An 18182-nucleotide genomic window follows, 5' to 3' on the forward strand; every position below is an offset into this window, starting at 1 on the left:
GATTTTATTTATTTATTTGACAGAGATAGAGACAGCCAGCGAGAGAGGGAACACAAGCAGGGGGAGTGGGAGAGGAAGAAGCAGGCTCATAGCGGAGAAGCCTGATGTGGGGCTCGATCCCGTAATGCCGGGATCACGCCCTGAGCCGAAGGCAGATGCTTAACCGCTGTGCCACCCAGGCGCCCCTGGTCCTGATTCTTACATTAACTTTGTCAGGACACCCTAAATATCCTGTATTACAGCTTTTTACAATATATTACAGAAAAGTCATGCAGATGACATGATACTCTACGTAGAAAACCCAAGAGATTACACCCCCAAAATGCTAGAACTCATATAGGAATTCAGCAAAGTGGCAGGATATAAAATCAATGCACAGAAACCAGTTGCATTCCTATACACCAACAATGAGACAGAAGAAAGAGAAATTAAGGAGTCAATTCCATTTACAATTGCACCCAAAACCGTAAGATACCTAGGAATAAACCTAACCAAAGAAGCAAAGGATCCGCACTCAGAAAACTGTAGACTACTCATGAAAGAAATTGAGGAAGACACAAATAAATGGAAAAACGTTCTGTGCTCATGGATCGGAAGAACAAATATTGTTAAGATGTCTATGCTACCTATGGGGTGCCTGGGTGGCTCAGTCCTTGGGCGTCTGCCTTCCACTCGGGTCATGATCCCAGCGTTCTGGGACTGAGCCCCTTCCCGCGCTCCCTGCTCAGCGGGAAGCCTGCTTCTCCCTCTCCCACTCCCCCTGCTTGTGTTCCCTCTCTTGCTGCCTCTCTCTCTCTGTCAAATGAATAAATAAAATCTTAAAAAAAAAAAAAGATGTCTATGCTACCTAGAGCGATCTATACATTCAATGCAATCCCTATCAAAATACCATCAACTTTTTTCACAGAGGTGAAACAAATCATCCCAAATTTGTATGGAACCAGAAGAGACCCCAAATAGCCAAAGGAGTGTTGAAAGAGAAAACCAAAGCGGGTGGCGTCACAATTCCGGACTTCAAGCTCTATTACAAAGCTGTCATCATCAAGACAGTATGGTACTGGCACAAAAACAGACACCGATCAATGGAACAGAATAGAGAACCCAGAAATGGACCCTCAACTCTATGGTCAACTAATCTTTGACAAAGCAGGAAAGAATATCCAATGGAAAAAAGACAGTCTCTTTAACAAATGGTGTTGAGAAAATTAGACAGCCACATGCAGAAGAATGAAACCTATTTCCTTACACCATACACAAAAATAGACTCAAAATGGATGAAAGACCCAAATGTGAGACAGGAATCCATCCAAATCCTAGAAGAGAACACAGGCAGCAACCTCTGTGACCTTGGCCACCAGCAACTTCTTGCTAGACACATCTCCAAAGGCAAGGGAAACAAAGGCAAAAATGAACTACTGGGACTTCATCAAGATAAAAAGCTTCTGCACGGCAAAGGAAACAGTCGACAAAAAGAAAAGACAACTGACAGAATGGGAGAAGATATTTGCAAATGACATATCAGATGAAGGGCTAGTATCCAAAATCTACAAAGAACTTATCAAACTCGGGATGCCTGGGTGGCTCAGTTGGTGAAGTGTCTGCCTTGGCTCAGGTCATGATCCCAGGGTCCTGGGATCGAGTCCTGCATCAGGATCCTTGCTCAGCAGGGAGCCCGCTTCTCCCTCTGCCTGCCACTCCCCCAGTTTGTGGGCTCTCTCTGACAAATAAATAAATAAAATCTTTAAAAAAAGAACTTATCAAACTCAACACCCAAAGAACAGAAATTTCTCCAAAGACATAAAAATGGCCAACAGGTATACGAGAAAATGCTCATCGTCACTAATCATCAGGGAAATGCAAATCAAAATCACAATGAGATATCACCTCACACCTGACAGGACAACTATTATCAAAAAAGCAAAATACAACAAGTCTTGCCAATGACGTGAGAAACTGGAACCCTTTCACACTGTTGGTGGGAATGCAAAATGGTAGAGCTGCTATGGAACACAATATGGACATTCTCCCAAAAAACTAAAAATAGAACTACCATATGATCCAGTAATCCCATTTCCAGGTATGCACCCAAAAGAAATGAAATCAGGACCTGGAAGAGATATGAGCAGTTCCATATTCACTGCAGCACTATTCATGAGAGCTAAGATGTGGAAACAAACTAAATGCCTATCAACAGATGAATGGATGATGAAAACATGATGTATACAAATAACGAAATATTATTTGATCGTTAAAAAGGAAATTTTGCGATACATGACAACACGATAGACCCTGAGGAGATCTTGCCAAGTGAAATAAGCCAGACACCGTATAAAGACAAGTACTGCATGATTCCACTTAGATGATGAGGAATCTAAAATGGTCAAATTCATAAAGTCAGACTGGAATGATGGTGATCAGAAGCTGGGGGGAGGGGGAAATGAGAAGTTATTAATCAACAAGCATACAGTTCAGTTAGGTAACATTAAATGTTATTTTAATAATTTTCTTTGCTATTAGAGGAAATCCTGAACATTTCTCATGTTTAACTGTTAGTATATACTGGTTTATAGCTGTTGGAAAATGTCACCAAAAAGATGTGACCGCCAGTTGACCTGCAAACTAGACCCCAGGCACTCCGAGGCTCCTCACCCCCTCCCCTGTCCTTGGAACGTGGGTTCCGGTTGTCTTTCTCACTCCCAGAGGCTGCTCCAAGGACATAGCCTTGAGATCATGATGTGGTGTTGAGAACACCTGCACAGTGTATGTGACTGAACCCAGTTAAGGCCTCTTTCTAAACTTCTAAGATTTGGCAAGCAGTGCAGGGATGCATTTGTCTTGCTGCTGTCCAAGGCGAGCCTCATACGTAAGTTCCCTCTGCTTATTAAAACAGCCAACTACCAATCTGGACTGGCCTCTTTCTTTGGTCTCTCCTTGCCCTCTGCATACAGGACCTGGTTTTAGCCTACACCTGGGAAAACTGAGAGAATTGAGAACTTGACTACTCATCATTTTCAATATTGAGTGAACAACTGCATATCGCACTCATACCTTCGAAAGGAAGTATAATCATCTAATGCCAACTCTTCAGAAAACTCACCATCAATTGATACAGGCATTTTGGTATTTTCTATTTGATACACACGAAAAGTGGATAGCATAACCTCCTTGCCATCTCATTTTGTTGTTTCCTTTGCTGTGCAGAAACTTTTTAGTTTGATGTAGTCCCACCTGTTTATTTTTGCTTTTGTTTCCTGTGCTTTGGTGTTAATTAAAAATTATTTCCAATACCAACGTCAGGGAGTTTCCCTTTATGTTTTCTTCTAGCTTTACTGTTTCAGGTCTTTTGTGTTTATGTCTTTAATTCATCTTTAGTTGATTTTGTGTATGTTGGAAGAAATGGGTCCAATTTAATTCTTTTGCATGTGGATATCCAGTTTTTCCAACACCATTTATTGAAGAGACTATCTTTTCCCCCATTGTATATCCCTGATTCCTTTGTCAAAGATTAGTTGACTTCATATGTGTGGGTTTTTTTTCTGGGCTCTCTCTTCTGTTCCATTGGTCTATGTGTCTGTTTTGATGCCAGTACTATATTGGTTTCATGAGCATAACTTTGTAGTATAGTTTGAAGACAGGAAGTTTGATGCCTCCAGCTTTGTTCTCCTTGCTCAAGATCGAGCTGTTCAGTGTCTCTTGTGGTCCCATATAAATTTTAGGGTTTTTTTTCCCTATTTCTGTGAAAAGTGTCACTGGAGTTTTGATAGGGATTGCGTTCAATCTGTAGATTACTCTGGGTAGAATGGACGTTTTAATGTTATTAATTCTTCCAATCAATGAACACAGGATGTCTTCCCATTTATTTGTATCTTTGATTTTTTTTCATCAATGTTTTATAGCTTTCAGTGTGCAGATCTTTCATTTCTTTGGTTACATTTATTCTGAAGTATTTTATTATTTTTGTTGCTGTTGTCAAACTTCATTTTTTTAATGTCTTTTCCAGATAATTTGTTAGTGTGTAGAAATGCAAAACTGATTTTTGTATGCTGGTTTTGTATTCTGCAACTTTACTGAATTCATTTACTAGTTTTTACAGTTTGTTTTGGTACAGCCTTTCAAGTTCTATACATATAAATATATATATGTACACACACACACACACACACACACACAGTTCATCTGCAGACAGAGATATTATTTCTTCTTTTCCATTTTGGATGCCTTTCAATTTTTTTTCTCACCCAATTGCTTTGGCTAGGACTTCAGTACTATGTTGAATAAAAGTGGAGAGAGGGGGCGCCCTTGTTCGTAATCTTAGAGGAAAAGATTTTGGCTTTTCAACATTGAGTATGAGGTTAGCTATGTACTTTTCGTATATGCCTTTTATCATGTTAAGGTATCCTCCTCTACTTAATTTGTTACAAACTTTTTATCATAAAAGGATGTTTAAGTTTGTCAAATGCTCTTTCTGCATTTACTGAGATGATCATATAATTTTTATCCTTTGTCAATGTGGAGTATTACATTTACTGTTTTGCACATATTGAGGCAACCTTGTATCCCAGGGATAAATCCAATTTAATCATAGCGTAAAACTTTAAAGGTGCTGCTGAATGTGGTTTGCTAGCACTTCCTTGAGGATTTTTGCATTTATATTTATCAGTCTCCAAATATTTAAAGTTTAGAGAAAGTTCTGCCTGAATTGTCGAATTGCTATATTGTACACCCAAAACTAGTACAACACTATATGTTGACTACACTGGAATTAAAATTTTCAAAAACTGAAAGAAAAAAAAGTTCTGTCTGGACCTGGAAGACAGAAGTGGGTGTTGTTACCAGCAGTGCTGGGTTGTGAGGAGCTTACTCTTGCAGCTTCAACCGCACTCAAGGGGCAAAAACTAAGGCCTGAACTCAGCTGTGGAGTTAATTTTAGAAAATACGATTTGAACCTCTGGGCACAAGTCCAAGGGATTTGCTGAAACCACAGCATCAGCTTTGCCTCAACCTGTTGCACGTGATGGTATTTGAGACGAAGCTCTCGTGACCCTTACCAGACTCTAGAGGGCAGGGGTATTGAAGCCAATCTTTTTCTACACGTACTTTCTGAATAACTGCACATACCCTATGGATGAGTTAGTAGTTAAGGTTTAAAAGTAATAGTTCTCCTATGTTCTAAGCCTTCCCTGCTTTGAAGCTCTTTGATGAATCTGTCTGATAAGATTTTCAGTAAAAACCATGTTTAGGACTGTGCAGCTGCTGCTCTCCTCTGGAGGCAGTCCAGAGTGTTTTATTTTCAGTGTGTGGCGACACTCAATCCCATCCTCAGCATATGGCTGACAGATACCCTAGAGGACCATGACCTCATAGGTACCTGAAAAGTAAAAGCATTATAAAGTTTACTGTATAAATTTAAAATAGTTTGATTAAAATAGTTATAAAGTATGCATATAAATTTTATTAAAAACTGGAAAGGACAACAGTAGAGTCATTAAGTAATGAGGATTTCAACTCAAAATAACTATGAAATACGAAATATGTGAAAAATAGAGTAGGTGGAATGAATAACATAATGGATACAACTAGCTCTGAATTAAAAGGCTGTCAGTTCAGATCAGAGGATGCTTTAAAAATCTAAAAACATTAAAAAAAATAAGAGACATAAACACAGAATCTATGAATAAGAGGAAAATTCAGTGAGACAGAATTACTTATAACAGAATAACCCAATTACTAGTCACAGTAAAATAAAGTACTTTATTATGGAATAAAGAAAATCTTGCAAGCTGACAACAGGAAAAAATAGATTTTTTTAAAAAAGATTTCTTTCTTTATCTGAAACACACAGAGAGAACACATTGGGGAGAAGGATCAGAGGGAGAGGGAGAAGCAGACTCCCTGATGAGCAGAGAGCCTGAGGCGGGGCTTGACCTCAGGACCCTTAGATCATGACCTGAGCTGAAGGCAGATGCCTAACGGACTGAGCCACCCAGGCACCCCAAAAGTAGATCACTTCAGAATAACAATGGGATCGAGCCCCACATCAGGCTCCTCCGCTGGGAGCCTGCTTCTTCCTCTCCCACTCCCCCTGCTTGTGTTCCCTCTCTCGCTGGCTGTCTCTCTGTCAAATAAATAAATAAATAAATAAAATCTTAAAAAATGATGGGACTGAGCCATGAATTTTGATCAAACACAGTGGATGCAAGTCTAGAAAAACAGCTCTTAGAAAATGAAGACGTGATAAACTTTAATTCAAGATCTTTTTTCTATGCAATATCTTCATAGTCAAAATGTCCAAAATGAAGCTACTGTGCTAAATGAAGTAAGTCACAAAAGGACAAATGTATGATTTCTCTTATACGAGGTTCCTAGAGTTAGTCAAATTCATAGACAGTAGAGATAGAAAGCAGATGGTGGTTTTCAGGGGCCGGGGGGAGTGAAGTTGGGAAGATCGTGTTTAATGATACAAAAATATGTTCAGCTGGGGAAGACGAAAAAGTTCTGAAGATGGATGGTGATGTACCTAATACCACATATGATGATTGATTTTGTGTGTCCAGATATTTGGTCAGACATTACTCCAGATGCTGCTTTCAAGTGCTTTTTTGGATTAACACTTAAATCACTTTGAGTAAAGCAGATTACCCTCCATAACGAGGGCAGGCCTCATTCACTCAAAGGCATTAATAGAAAAGCAGTAAGCTGCATAAAATACAAGGAATTTTGTCTGCTGACTGCTTTGGGCTTGCCCTGCAATTCTTCCCTGAGTCTCCACTCGGCCAGGTTACCCTGAAGATTTTGGACTTGCTAAGCTGACATAATGGTGTCACCCAATACTTTAAAATAAATCTCTCTACGTACATATGTATGTGTACAGACATACACCAGTTTGGCTCTATTTTTCTGGGTAATTCTAATACGTAACAGAACCAAATACTTAAAAGTGATTAAAATGGTAAGTTTTAGGGACAGCTGGGTGGCTCAGTTGGTTGAACAGTGCCTTCGGCTGGGGCCCTGATCTCAGGGTCCTGGGATCAAGCCCTACGTCAGGCTCCTTGCTCAGCGGGGAGTCTGCTTCTCTCTCTGCCTGCTGATCCCCCTGCTTGTGCTCTCTGACAAATAAATAAATAAATAAATAACCCACCTAAAAGTAAAATAGCAAATTTTATATTCATTTTTATCACTAGAAAAATGATTATTTAAAACGTTTCTAAGAAATTTTATGATGCAAAAACATACTTTGAGGACATAAAAAAAAGTATTCAAGTAAAAAGAGAAAATTCTAGAAAAATGCCTTGGCGGACATTTGTGTAGAAGGCAGATGGTTAAGTTTTATTGGCAATCACTTCATATGTAGATGAGCTTAAATTTGAGCGACTTAGCTTAAACTTCACTTTCTTACTCTACTCTTTGCTCAGTCATTGTCTACACATAAAAGTACTTCTGTTGTTTATACATGATACAGCTCTGATACATAATACAGTCTTGCTTATTTTGGGGAGTACTAAAACTTTTTTGTTGGTGTTTTTTATTATAACATTATAGCAAAATGGAGAGTCCCAATCAAATTCCCCAAGTCCCATGAGACAATTTATGGCTTTGTATAATTATTCACAGCAGCACAAATTCTGATATATTATGTCCAAAAGAGAACTTACTTGCTGCAGTAGAACCCATTAACAGGTGAGATCAGGGGAAACGACACATGAAGATAAGAAGTGCAAAAAAGAAGCAAAATCCCTGACAGCTCACCAGTCCACTGAGAGGGATTTGACTGCCTGGGAGGGGGATCAGGTCCATAAGTAAATTAATTACTCTATTTTTGAGCTTTAACATGAATCCCTTAATATTTAGTTTAGCCTTACTAAAATATATTCTCATACAAGATTACATGCTAGCAAATTATCTAGAAAGAACTGGACTGGAAAATATCAAGGGAGACAGTATGCAACTGCTTCATGGTGACTTTGGTTTGCTATTTTGTAGATTTATATTTAAGAAAGATACCAACGACTTTCCTAGTTGTAAATCCTGAAGGAATGAATCAATGCAATGAAAAGGACTACGGAATAGTATATATGGAAACAAGTAATGTATACAGAATACGTGCAATATTATCAAAATGGAATGAGACGACAGTCCTCAAAATGTGGTCTGTACACAGTAACAACAACGTCAACTGGGAACTTGTTAGAAATGTGATGTCTCAGGGATGCCTTGGTGGCTCAGTTGGCTAAGTGTTTGCCTTGGCTTAGGCCTGGGATTGAGTCCTCCATCAGGCTCCTTGCTCAGCAGGGATCCTGCTTCTCCCTCTGCCTGCCATTCCCCTTGCTTGTGCACTTTCTCTCTGACGAATAAATAGAATCTTCAAAAAAAAAAAAGTGAATTCTTCTTCCTATTTCTGACTCAATGAGAACCTTTGCGGGTGGAACTCAGCAATCTGTGTTCATGGGATTCTGACAGAAGCTAAAGTTTGAGGAGCACAGCAAAAGAAAACCAAGAATAATGTAAGGCCACTGGACATAAGAAAATATTTAAGCTTGCAATTTTGGTGCTAACACTTCAGTGGATCCTGAAAATTTCGAATTACCATATGATTCTTATCTCCCAGAGCAATGCTAATTCTTTATATACTCCCTGCCCCCCCCCAAAAAAAAGGTGAATGCAGTGACTAAGATATTTGCACATCAATGCTCAGAGCAGTACTTCTGGCAATCGCCAAAAGGTGGAAACAATTCACATATCTATCAACAGATGACTGGAAAACCACAAAGTTGCAAATATATACAATGAAATATTATTCAGTCTTAGAAAGGAAGGAAAGTTTCATACATATTATTACAACACGAATGAACCTTGCAAATGTGCGTGAGGCAGGCACAAAAGGACAAATACTGTATGATTTCCCTTACATGATGTATCTAGAATAAGAAAATTCACCGAAATGGAAAGTATAATATAGATTACAGAGGCTGGACATGCGGGGAGGAATGGGGATTGTTCACTGGGTAGAGTTTCTACTAGGAATGATGAACAAGTTCTAGAAATAGTGGTGATGGTAATATGATATTGTCAATGTACTTAAGGCCATTAAATTGTACACTGAAAAATGATTAAAAGAGTAAATTTTATGTTATCTATATTTTATCACCAATACAAAAACTGTCAGGGGCGCCTGGGTGGCTCAGTGGGTTGCGCATCTGACTCTCGACTTTGGCTCAGGTCATGATCTCAGGGTTGTGGGATCCAGCCCCACGCTGGGCTCCGCTCTCAGTGGGAAGTCAGCTTGAGAGTCTCTCTATACTTCTCCAGCTGCCCCCTCCCCCTGCTCTCTCTAAAATAAATAAATCTTAAAAACAAACAAACACAACAGCTGTCAAGGTTACTAAAAACAAGGAAACTGTCACAACCATGAGGAGCCTCAGGAGACGTGAGGGCTAAATGTAATGTGATATCCCAGAAGGGATCCTGGGACAGAAAATTGATTTTGATAAAAACTAAGGAAATCTCAATCAAGCATGTCTTTTGTTATTAATACTGTATGAATATTCAATTATCAATTGCACAAAATGTACTATATTGATATAACATACTAATAGTAGGGAAAACTGGGTGTGGGATAAATGAGAACTCCCTGTACTATGTTAGTAACTTTTCTCTAAATCTAAAATAGTCTAAAATTATTGAAATAATTAGATAATAATGAAGCTAATAAACTTAGACACTTTGCCAAAAACAATAAAGTACATAAAAAATGCTCAATATCACTAGTTATTACAGAAACGCAGACTAAAATAAGACTATGACACATTTATTTTAATTTAAAAGACAGGCTATACCTATAATTGACAAAGATGTGTTCCAAATGGAACTCTTATATACACCTGTTGGGAATATAAAATGGCACATTCACACTGGAAATCAATTTGGCCAATTCTTAAGAGGTTAAACATTCATCTCTGAGCAACACTCCACTCTCAGGTATTTACTTATATACGAATGCTCGCAGTTGTTCTGGTAATAGGTCTACACTAGAAACAACCTACATGTCCATTAACAGATAAACACCTTGTGTCATATACACCCAATGGAATACCACTCAGCAATAAAATGGAATGAACACAACAGGGTATGTCTCAAAAGAGCCACGCAGGGATACACTTTAGGATTCCATTTATGTAAAAACAGAATGAAAAGCAGCCACGCAAAAGTATACTGTAGGATTCCAAGTACATATAAAAATTAAAGAAATGCCAAATAAGTATAAAATGACATAAGTCGACAGACTCTCCCACATTCACTGCAATCATAAGGCATTTCTCCATTGCTGCAAATTCGAGTGTTTAACGGGGCCAGAGTTGCAAATAAAGATGTCCCCATACTCGCCATTCTTAGAAGGACTCATGTCAGTGTGAACTCTGTTCTGTAACGAGACTGGAGCCGTACCACCAAAACTTCCCACTTTAGCTGCAGTCATATGCATTTCTCTACTGTGATTTGCCTGACATCAAATGAGTGTGGAGTTGCAACTAAAGGATTTCCTACATTGCTGCACTCATCAGGCCTTTCTCCAGTGTGAGTTCTCTGGTGTCTAATAAGTGTGAAACGGTACTTAAAGAATTTCCCACATTTGTCACACTCATAAGGCCTTTCTCCAGTGTGAACTCTCTGATGAATAATGAGTGAGGAGCTGCCCATAAAGAATTTCCCACATTCTCTACACTCATAAGCCCTTACTCCGGTGTGGATTTTCTGGTGCTCAACAAGTTTATGTTTAAGGCTGAAAGCTTTCCCACATTCACTGCACTTATAAGGCCTCTCTCCAGTGTGGATTTTCTGGTGTTCAACAATTTTGTCTTTGCGGCTGAAGGCTTTCCCACATTCACCGCACTCGTAAGGCTTTTCACCACTGTGGATTTTCTGATGCTCAACAAGTTTATGTTTGCGGGTGAAAGCTTTCCCACATTCACCGCACTCATAAGGCCTTTCTCCAGTGTGAACTCTCTGATGTCGAATGAGTGTAGAGCGATTTCTAAAAAATTTTCCACATTCACTACAACCATAAGGTCTTTCTCCTGTGTGGATTTTCTGGTGACCAACAAGTTGGGACAGTCTAAGGAAACCCTTCCCACATTGGTTGCACTCAAAAGGCCTCGGCCTGGTGTGAATACCCTGGTGGTCACTGAGGCCAGGTATCTGTGTAAAGAATCCTCCACATTCTGGGTTCTCATAAAGCTGACCTTCATCATGGCCCTTCTGGTGCTGATGGAGGTGGAACTTTCTACGGAAGGCCTTCCCGCATTCCCTGTACTCATAAAACTTTTCTCCAGTGTGTATTTTCTCATGGTCAACAAGTATATGTTTATGACTGAAGGTTTTCCCACACTGGGTGCACTTATAATAATTCTGTTCATTCTGAAAGCCCTCTCCACCTGCTGTGTCCCAGTGTGGCTTTCCTACAACATGAGGAAGCTGTAGTTGGAGAAGGCCTGAGCTGGCTGGGAAGTCCTTCCCACCTTCCCTGCACGTAAAGGTCGTCTCTGTCATGTGACCTCTGCAGTTCTTCACAAATGAAGGCCTCCCCTCATCACTTCTGGAAGGATTCTCTCTAATTTGATGCTTTTGGTGCTGGACATGCTTTTCACCACAAATGTGCAGGCCTCGCTCAGGGTATGCTCCACCATGCTCAGCCAAGCGCAAAAGGTCTTTCAAGAGCAAGCTACACGTCTCCCAGGGCTGGGACTTCTGGATGGATGGGGCTTGCTTTGGAGTCCTGACCTGTGACCCTCCTACAGAATCACCTTGCTCTGAAGGGGCCTCCTCATCCTGGGCTCCATGCCAGCAACCTGTAAGCAGAGAAATGCTGGTAAAGTGCCTGCTGACTCTGTTCGGAGGAGGCAGCCCCATCGGGAGTGTGTGTCGGACACACGCGCGGACGAGGCCGCGGGACTGCTGATGGGCGAGGGGGACTTAAGACAGTGAGAGAAGGTGTGCTCTGCAGAGCTCAGCCTGGCAAGGTCCCAGGATGGGAGAGCTGTGACTCTGGGGAAGGCCACGAGGGACGGGGAAGTGCAGGGAGGAGAGGTGGGCTCCCCAACTCGCTCCTCTGCAAATGACTGTCAACAAGGCCAGAGCTGCTGGTGCCTGGTGAGCACTGATACAAGACTGGGTCCAGATGCATAAATGGGTGATTGCAACACAGCAGCTGGTGTTCAGAGACTATTTAAAGATATGTGCAGCTATCACGATACCTTAGGGTAGGTCATATGTCAAGTGTACTGCAAAGGGAGCAAAAGGAAGGCAGACAGAAGAAAGCCACAAAAGTGGGGGAACTGGGGAATGCAAGATTAGAAATGATGATGGGAAAGAAAAGGTAGAAATGAGGTATGAACACTGTCCCTGGCATCATACAATGATGAACCCAGCTCTGACAACACACCCATTCCCAGCCCCCGAGCCCCAGGGCCATTTCCTGTTGCCACTGGTGGAATAATAGACACGCTATCAGGCACCAGGCCCCTCCCCCTTCTTCAAGATGAGCACTTACATGGGAATTGGAATGGGCCAACCTAGGTGAAACACAGGAAAAGGGAGTGGAAAACATGCCCCCAGAGTGATCCCTCACACAATATCCCACATTCTTTTTTTTTTTTTTAAAGATTTTATTTATTTGACAGAGATAGAGACAGCCAGCGAGAGGGAACACAAGCAGGGGGAGTGGGAGAGGAAGAAGCAGGCTCATAGCAGAGGAGCCTGATGTGGGGCTCGATCCCATAATGCTGGGATCACGCCCTGAGCCGAAGGCAGATGCTCAACCGCTGTGCCACCCAGGCGCCCCAACATCCCACATTCTAAAACCAAAAGAACTTCAGAGGAGGGTCTTGCAGAACCAGTGGTCTCTACAAATAGAGACCACATTGGTGGCTGGAATTTCTGGCACAGGCATGCCCCAAGAAATGTCAGCAAGGATGAAGAAGGCATGGAGCACAGAGGCTCCATGCTTCTGAGCAGATTAACCTGACCAATAATGACCAAGACCATTGGGATTTCTCAGACAAACTTGGAGCAGAAGTGCACTGGGCCTGGACCTGGCTCCCATAAATGTATGCTAGGAAACCAGAAGGCAAGTAGTGACTGAGATGTGGGTGTGGAAACGCCAGAGCTACCCCCTGGGAAAGAGGAAACCCAGTGCCCAGCCCCGGACACTGGAGGGGGTGGGAGCGCCTTACCCAGTGATGACAAAAGTGCCAAGTTCTCCAGCATCACACTGTGGTACAGGCTTCTCTGAGCCTCATCAAGGAGCCCCCATTCCTCCTGGGAGAAATGTATGGCCACGTCTGTGAAAACCACAAGCCCCTGCCAAAATGGGGACAGTTCAATCAATGTGCAGCTTCTCTCTCCAGGATCTTCAGTACCGCCCCCCACCCTCACTTCTATCTCCTCCTTGCCCTCCACCCCAACTTCCCAATGTGGAATAGATACAAAGGCTGGTGGTGCTGGTGCCTCTCTTGTCACTGCCACTGATCACTGGGTCCAGACCTCGGGAAGACAAGTGGGAGAGGGTGCAGAAAAGCCCCACCTAGGCTCTGGGGCTTCAGTAGGGCTCTCTCTTATAGTAAATTATGCTGCAGTCCCCCAGATCTTGCCTCCCAGGCAACAAGTTCCTCCCTGGAACTTATCTCTCTCCCATAAGCGCCCCATCCCAGGACTTTGGGTCAAACGTTCACACTCCTCCTCGCCTGCACATCGTTTTTGGTCTGAACCTTTCTATGGATCTGGTCCTTCCACTTCTGCAGCTGAGTTACTGAGACCCACCAGCCTGCTCCATGGGTAATTCCATGGCTTCCCAACACACCGCTGTACACGTGGAATCCAGGCAGTATTTTGCAAATGGAATCAACAGCTTATTTGGCCTCATCCTGCCCCAGAAACCCAAGTTCCCTAGCACCAGAGACCACCAGGGTCCCTTTGTGGTTCTCCCCACCTGGCCCTGCCACCTGTATCACACTCACCCTCCCAAACCTAACGTCAGTACTTCAAGGACTCTTGGCCCTCTGCTACATCACTGCTACACATGCTGTCTTACAAGCAGTCACAAACAGCCTGTGTTTACCTGACCCACATTCGAAGCCCAGCTTCACTGAACTCCCCACCCCGGGCCTAGCAATGTTCCTGGCTGATCCATTTTAACCTCAACTGATCTACCAGCCTGAATGAAACAATACAGGTCTGAACAAGAGTTACCACAAAACAGTGACAAGTCCAAAGAAAGATAATGTGCCCTGCCCTGAGCTCACTGATCTCTGACCTCCTTCATGGAGATGCTTCAACACCTATCTCATATCCTTGACCTCTTGGAAGCCGTTCAGACTCCTCACCTTTATCCCTCATAGGCATACCTCCACCCAGACACTCTGCCTTCTCATCTGCCTTTGTGATATCCCCTACCACCATCCAGGCTCCCAAAAGAGATTCAAATCTCAGCCTCCTTCTTCCCCTTCCCATCTCCACAACCTAATGATGCCCCCTCTGAAAACTGAGGCACAGTGACACTTCAGTCCACATACCGGCCACTACGTTACGGCTGTCTGCAACCTGAATGCCTCCCCTAAACCCCAGACCTGTGCGTCTACCTGCTGACTGGGTACCTCTACTCGGGAGTCTCTGAAACATCTGTGACATCAGTGACAAAACCTGACTTCCTATTCCTTCTGAAAAGCCCTCTGACTCCTGACTTCCCCAACTCAATTGATAGAACATCTGAACTTCCAGAGAAAGCCAAAAGCCTCGGGACTGTCCCTGACTCGCCCTCCCTTTGCACCTCCCGGTGCCCGCACTCGCCACATCACTAAATGTGGGCAACTCTGTGCAGAACGTGTCCAGAAAGCACCAGTCTTCTACCTCCACAGCCACCACCCTCTGTCCAGCCATCAGCAGCACTCACCTGCATCATCACAGGAGCTCCCTCCCAGGTCACTATTCCCACCTTCACTCCACCCTCTCTTCCACACTTGCAAGACATAGCCTGTTAAAATCTGGATGTGATCACCTGGCTCCCTCTGCTCCAAACCTTCTCTAGCTCCTACTTCCTTCAGATCAGAGGCCCACAAGCTCATGTTGTAATTGTGGATCTGATAACTGCGTGCCCCTGCCCCCAACACTCCCCCTCCCACTCTATATTCCCACCACATATAAGAGCCTTGCAGTTCCCTGAGCATCCAACTCACTCTCACCCCCATCACTCGAACATTCTGGAAACTGTGCTCAGGACACCCTTCCACATCTTACCCCATCAGTTGTCAGAAATGGGAAACGCTCCATGGAATCCAGGGCTCAGTTCAAAACCCTGGGCTTTGTTGAGACACAGGGACTTTAGACCCAAGGGAGGGAGAAGACCAGGTGAACAATCTCAGGACACCACCATTCTTTACATGGGAGTGGCAAAACCATCAGAGTGATAACTGGGGTGGATGAAGGTCTCTCACATCCTCCATTCACCTGTACAGGGTCCATAAGCATTTCTGCAAATGCCATGGGAACCTGCGGGGAAGAGGGAGGTCATGAGAAGGGGGCAACCGTGGTAGGATTCTACATACTGAACCCGACCACCGCCGACCGCCCCTGCCCTGCCCTGCAGCAGTGTTCTCAGCATGATAACCTAAACTCTCAGCTCCTCTGACTTTAGTGCTGCTCTTACCAGCTGTGTGACTTAACAGGACTGAACCTTCTAAGCCTCAATTCCTTTCCTGTAAAATGGGGTTAACAATGACCCCTACCTCACAGAGCTGATAACAGTGATAAACACAATTAATACACACTACCTGGCAGCCATAACTGTCCAAGAGATTAACAATTCTGTATGCTGTCAGTGCAAATAAAGGGATAGAGTTTTTAAAATGTGGGTCTGCATTATTTCTGCTTTCTAAGATTTTCAGAAGATGTAATATATAACATTCTACTGTTAGCAAATACCACAGATAAATCTTGCCACTTTATAAAGTGTTGCCATGCTTCATTTACTGAAAGAATTAATTTCTTGTTGCCCACCTATGTGTACCTATTTAGATGACTATTGGTTACTTGACGTCTTAATCGATAAATGTTTCATACATCCTGAATTTAATGCATTGTAGGGAGAGTCAGAGCAGGCAGCTCAGCTACTCTTCCTTTCAACAAACAAGCCTACCTGCTACGTGATCCCCTGAAGGGCACTTGCAGGACCCCTTTACTGTAGCACTGCTTCCTTCCTCTTGCCCTCAAGGTGGAGAAGGAGAAGACAGTGCCCCTGTCTGGGACCCATCTGCTCCCCACATCTGGCTATTACTTTGTCTCACAGAGATTATCGCCAAGGATCAGCTGACCTGCAGGGCTGAGAGTCTATACATCCATCTTCAACCAGGCCAGCAAACTTAACAACATCCAGGTACTCTTTTCTAGACACGAGCCAGAATACCTTCCATGATAGGTACACTCCTTTATGGAGGAAGCATTAAGGATACTGAATCCGCTACACACTCCAAGTCTCAGCCTTCCTGACACCACAGAGCCCATCGGCAATAACGACCTTAAGACTACCTCCTTGATCCGGTCCTCAGGTCACGCACTGGTGCAGTTCACACCCTCCACACCTTTGACAGCCCAGCCCTCTTCCCCGTCCTCCAGACCTTTACCTCCACATACTCCCATCATGTCTCCATCCTAAGATATCTCAGCATCAACACGTCCAAAATCAAACTCATCATCTCCCCGATACCTGCTTCCTGGGCTCGCTTCCCCACCTCCATCCTTTCAGACGTTCAGGCAAAGAAACCTTGGCATGGCCCTTCGCTCCCTACTTTTGCTCACGTGTGTATGTGATGCAGCAGGAAATCCTGTCGGCTCTGCTGTGGAACTCTCGCAGAATCTCCTCGCATCTCCCTCTAACGACACCGCCCCGGGCCAGCCACCACCAGAACTCCCCCCGGCGGGGGGGGGGGGCGCCCGCCCATCGCGGGTGCAGGGCTCGGGGCTGGGGGAGGGCGGCTGAGGGTCCGGGGGTCGCATCACCCACCTGAGCCGGCTTCATCCGCGCGGCCTCAACCAACAACCAGTGGGAAGAGCGGGGCGGGGAGCGGCGGGCGACCGGGCGGGGACGAAGGCGCCTCGCAGCAGCCTCTGCGGCGGGGACGACGCCTCTCTCCGCGCATCCCATGTACTTCAGGCAGTACTCTGGTCGCATTACACGAGGCACAGTCCCGAGGACGACGAGAGAACCGAACGCCACAGGAACGCCGCCGGAAGTCCCGCCCCCGGACGATGCGCCCGCACGAAAACGGCTCTCAGCTAAGCCTGGCAGGTTGTGCTGTCCCCGCGGTGGCCGCTACCGCACGGCCTTCTGGGTAATGTAGTTTCCGCGCAGTTACTGCGCAGACTCAGGACGTAGGTCGTCCCTGACAGAAGATAAAGGCCAGGCGAAATATGAGGAGCTCTGGGAAATGGAGTTCCGGGTTCTAAAGGGGGCGGAGCTTTGCTGGTTCTTAAAGGGGTGATGGGCAGCTCTCTTCCTGGTGCAGTGTAGAGCAAGTCACAGAAATGTTCAGAGACCTGCTGTTTCAGATTCCGTGAATTGCAGCACATTTTCAGAAGCCTGCACATAGAAAGGGACACAGCATATCGTAATGTTACTCGCCATCCCCTCATAGCTCTCAGGATCTTGTTGCTTGCCAAAGACGGTACTACAGTGACCCTTTGGAGTCCTTTTTATGGGCTTCAATAGTTTCAATAAGAAGAGCCTCCAGGGGTGCCTGGGTGGGAGTGGAACTCTTGATTTCAGCTCAGGTCTTGATCTCAGTGTCATGAGATCCAGCCTTGCCTGGGGTTCCGTGCTCAGCTTGTAGAGTCCGCTTGAGATTCTCTCCCTCTACCTCCAAATGAATGAATGAATGAACGAACGAACGAACGAACGAATGAATACCTAGGGAGGAAGTGGGGGAGGGAGAGGGAGAGAAGGAGATTAGGAGGGAGGAAGGGAGGGGAGCCTCCAGACAGGGCTGTGATGGGGAACTTGAAGGAGGGATGTAAGAAGGCCCTGAAGTAGTTAGAAACGGTGAAGATGGGCCTCTGATTCCCACAGAAAACATTTTTCCTGCCTGTATAGTCAGTAATGGTGTTCCAACCTAGAGAACAATACTTTTATTCAGATAATATTA

At 44.1% G+C, this 18182-nt stretch overlaps 2 protein-coding genes across 2 annotated transcripts in view; both read right to left on the reverse strand.

Annotated features, from left to right (window-relative positions):
* LOC100465680 (zinc finger protein 548) overlaps positions 1-17102 on the reverse strand; it is a 28978-nt gene extending 11876 nt beyond the window's left edge. The window contains exon 1 of the mRNA XM_034639499.1: positions 16988-17102. Within this exon, the coding sequence (XP_034495390.1) occupies positions 16988-17037 (50 nt within the window). The 5' untranslated portion in view covers positions 17038-17102. The remainder of the gene's footprint in view (positions 1-16987) is intronic.
* LOC100465930 (zinc finger protein 548) lies at positions 7125-17178 on the reverse strand. Its single transcript, XM_019805397.2, has 4 exons — positions 17045-17178; positions 15283-15534; positions 13224-13350; positions 7125-11840 (listed from the first exon to the last, which is right to left on the reverse strand). Exons 2-4 carry the CDS (start codon positions 15313-15315, stop codon positions 10468-10470), a joined length of 1533 nt encoding a protein of 510 aa, XP_019660956.2. The 5' UTR covers positions 15316-15534; positions 17045-17178; the 3' UTR covers positions 7125-10467.
* Positions 17179-18182: the final 1004 nt, after the last annotated feature.

This window comes from Ailuropoda melanoleuca, chromosome 12 (genome assembly GCF_002007445.2).
Source record: "Ailuropoda melanoleuca isolate Jingjing chromosome 12, ASM200744v2, whole genome shotgun sequence".
Classification (NCBI taxonomy): Eukaryota; Metazoa; Chordata; class Mammalia; order Carnivora; family Ursidae; genus Ailuropoda; species Ailuropoda melanoleuca.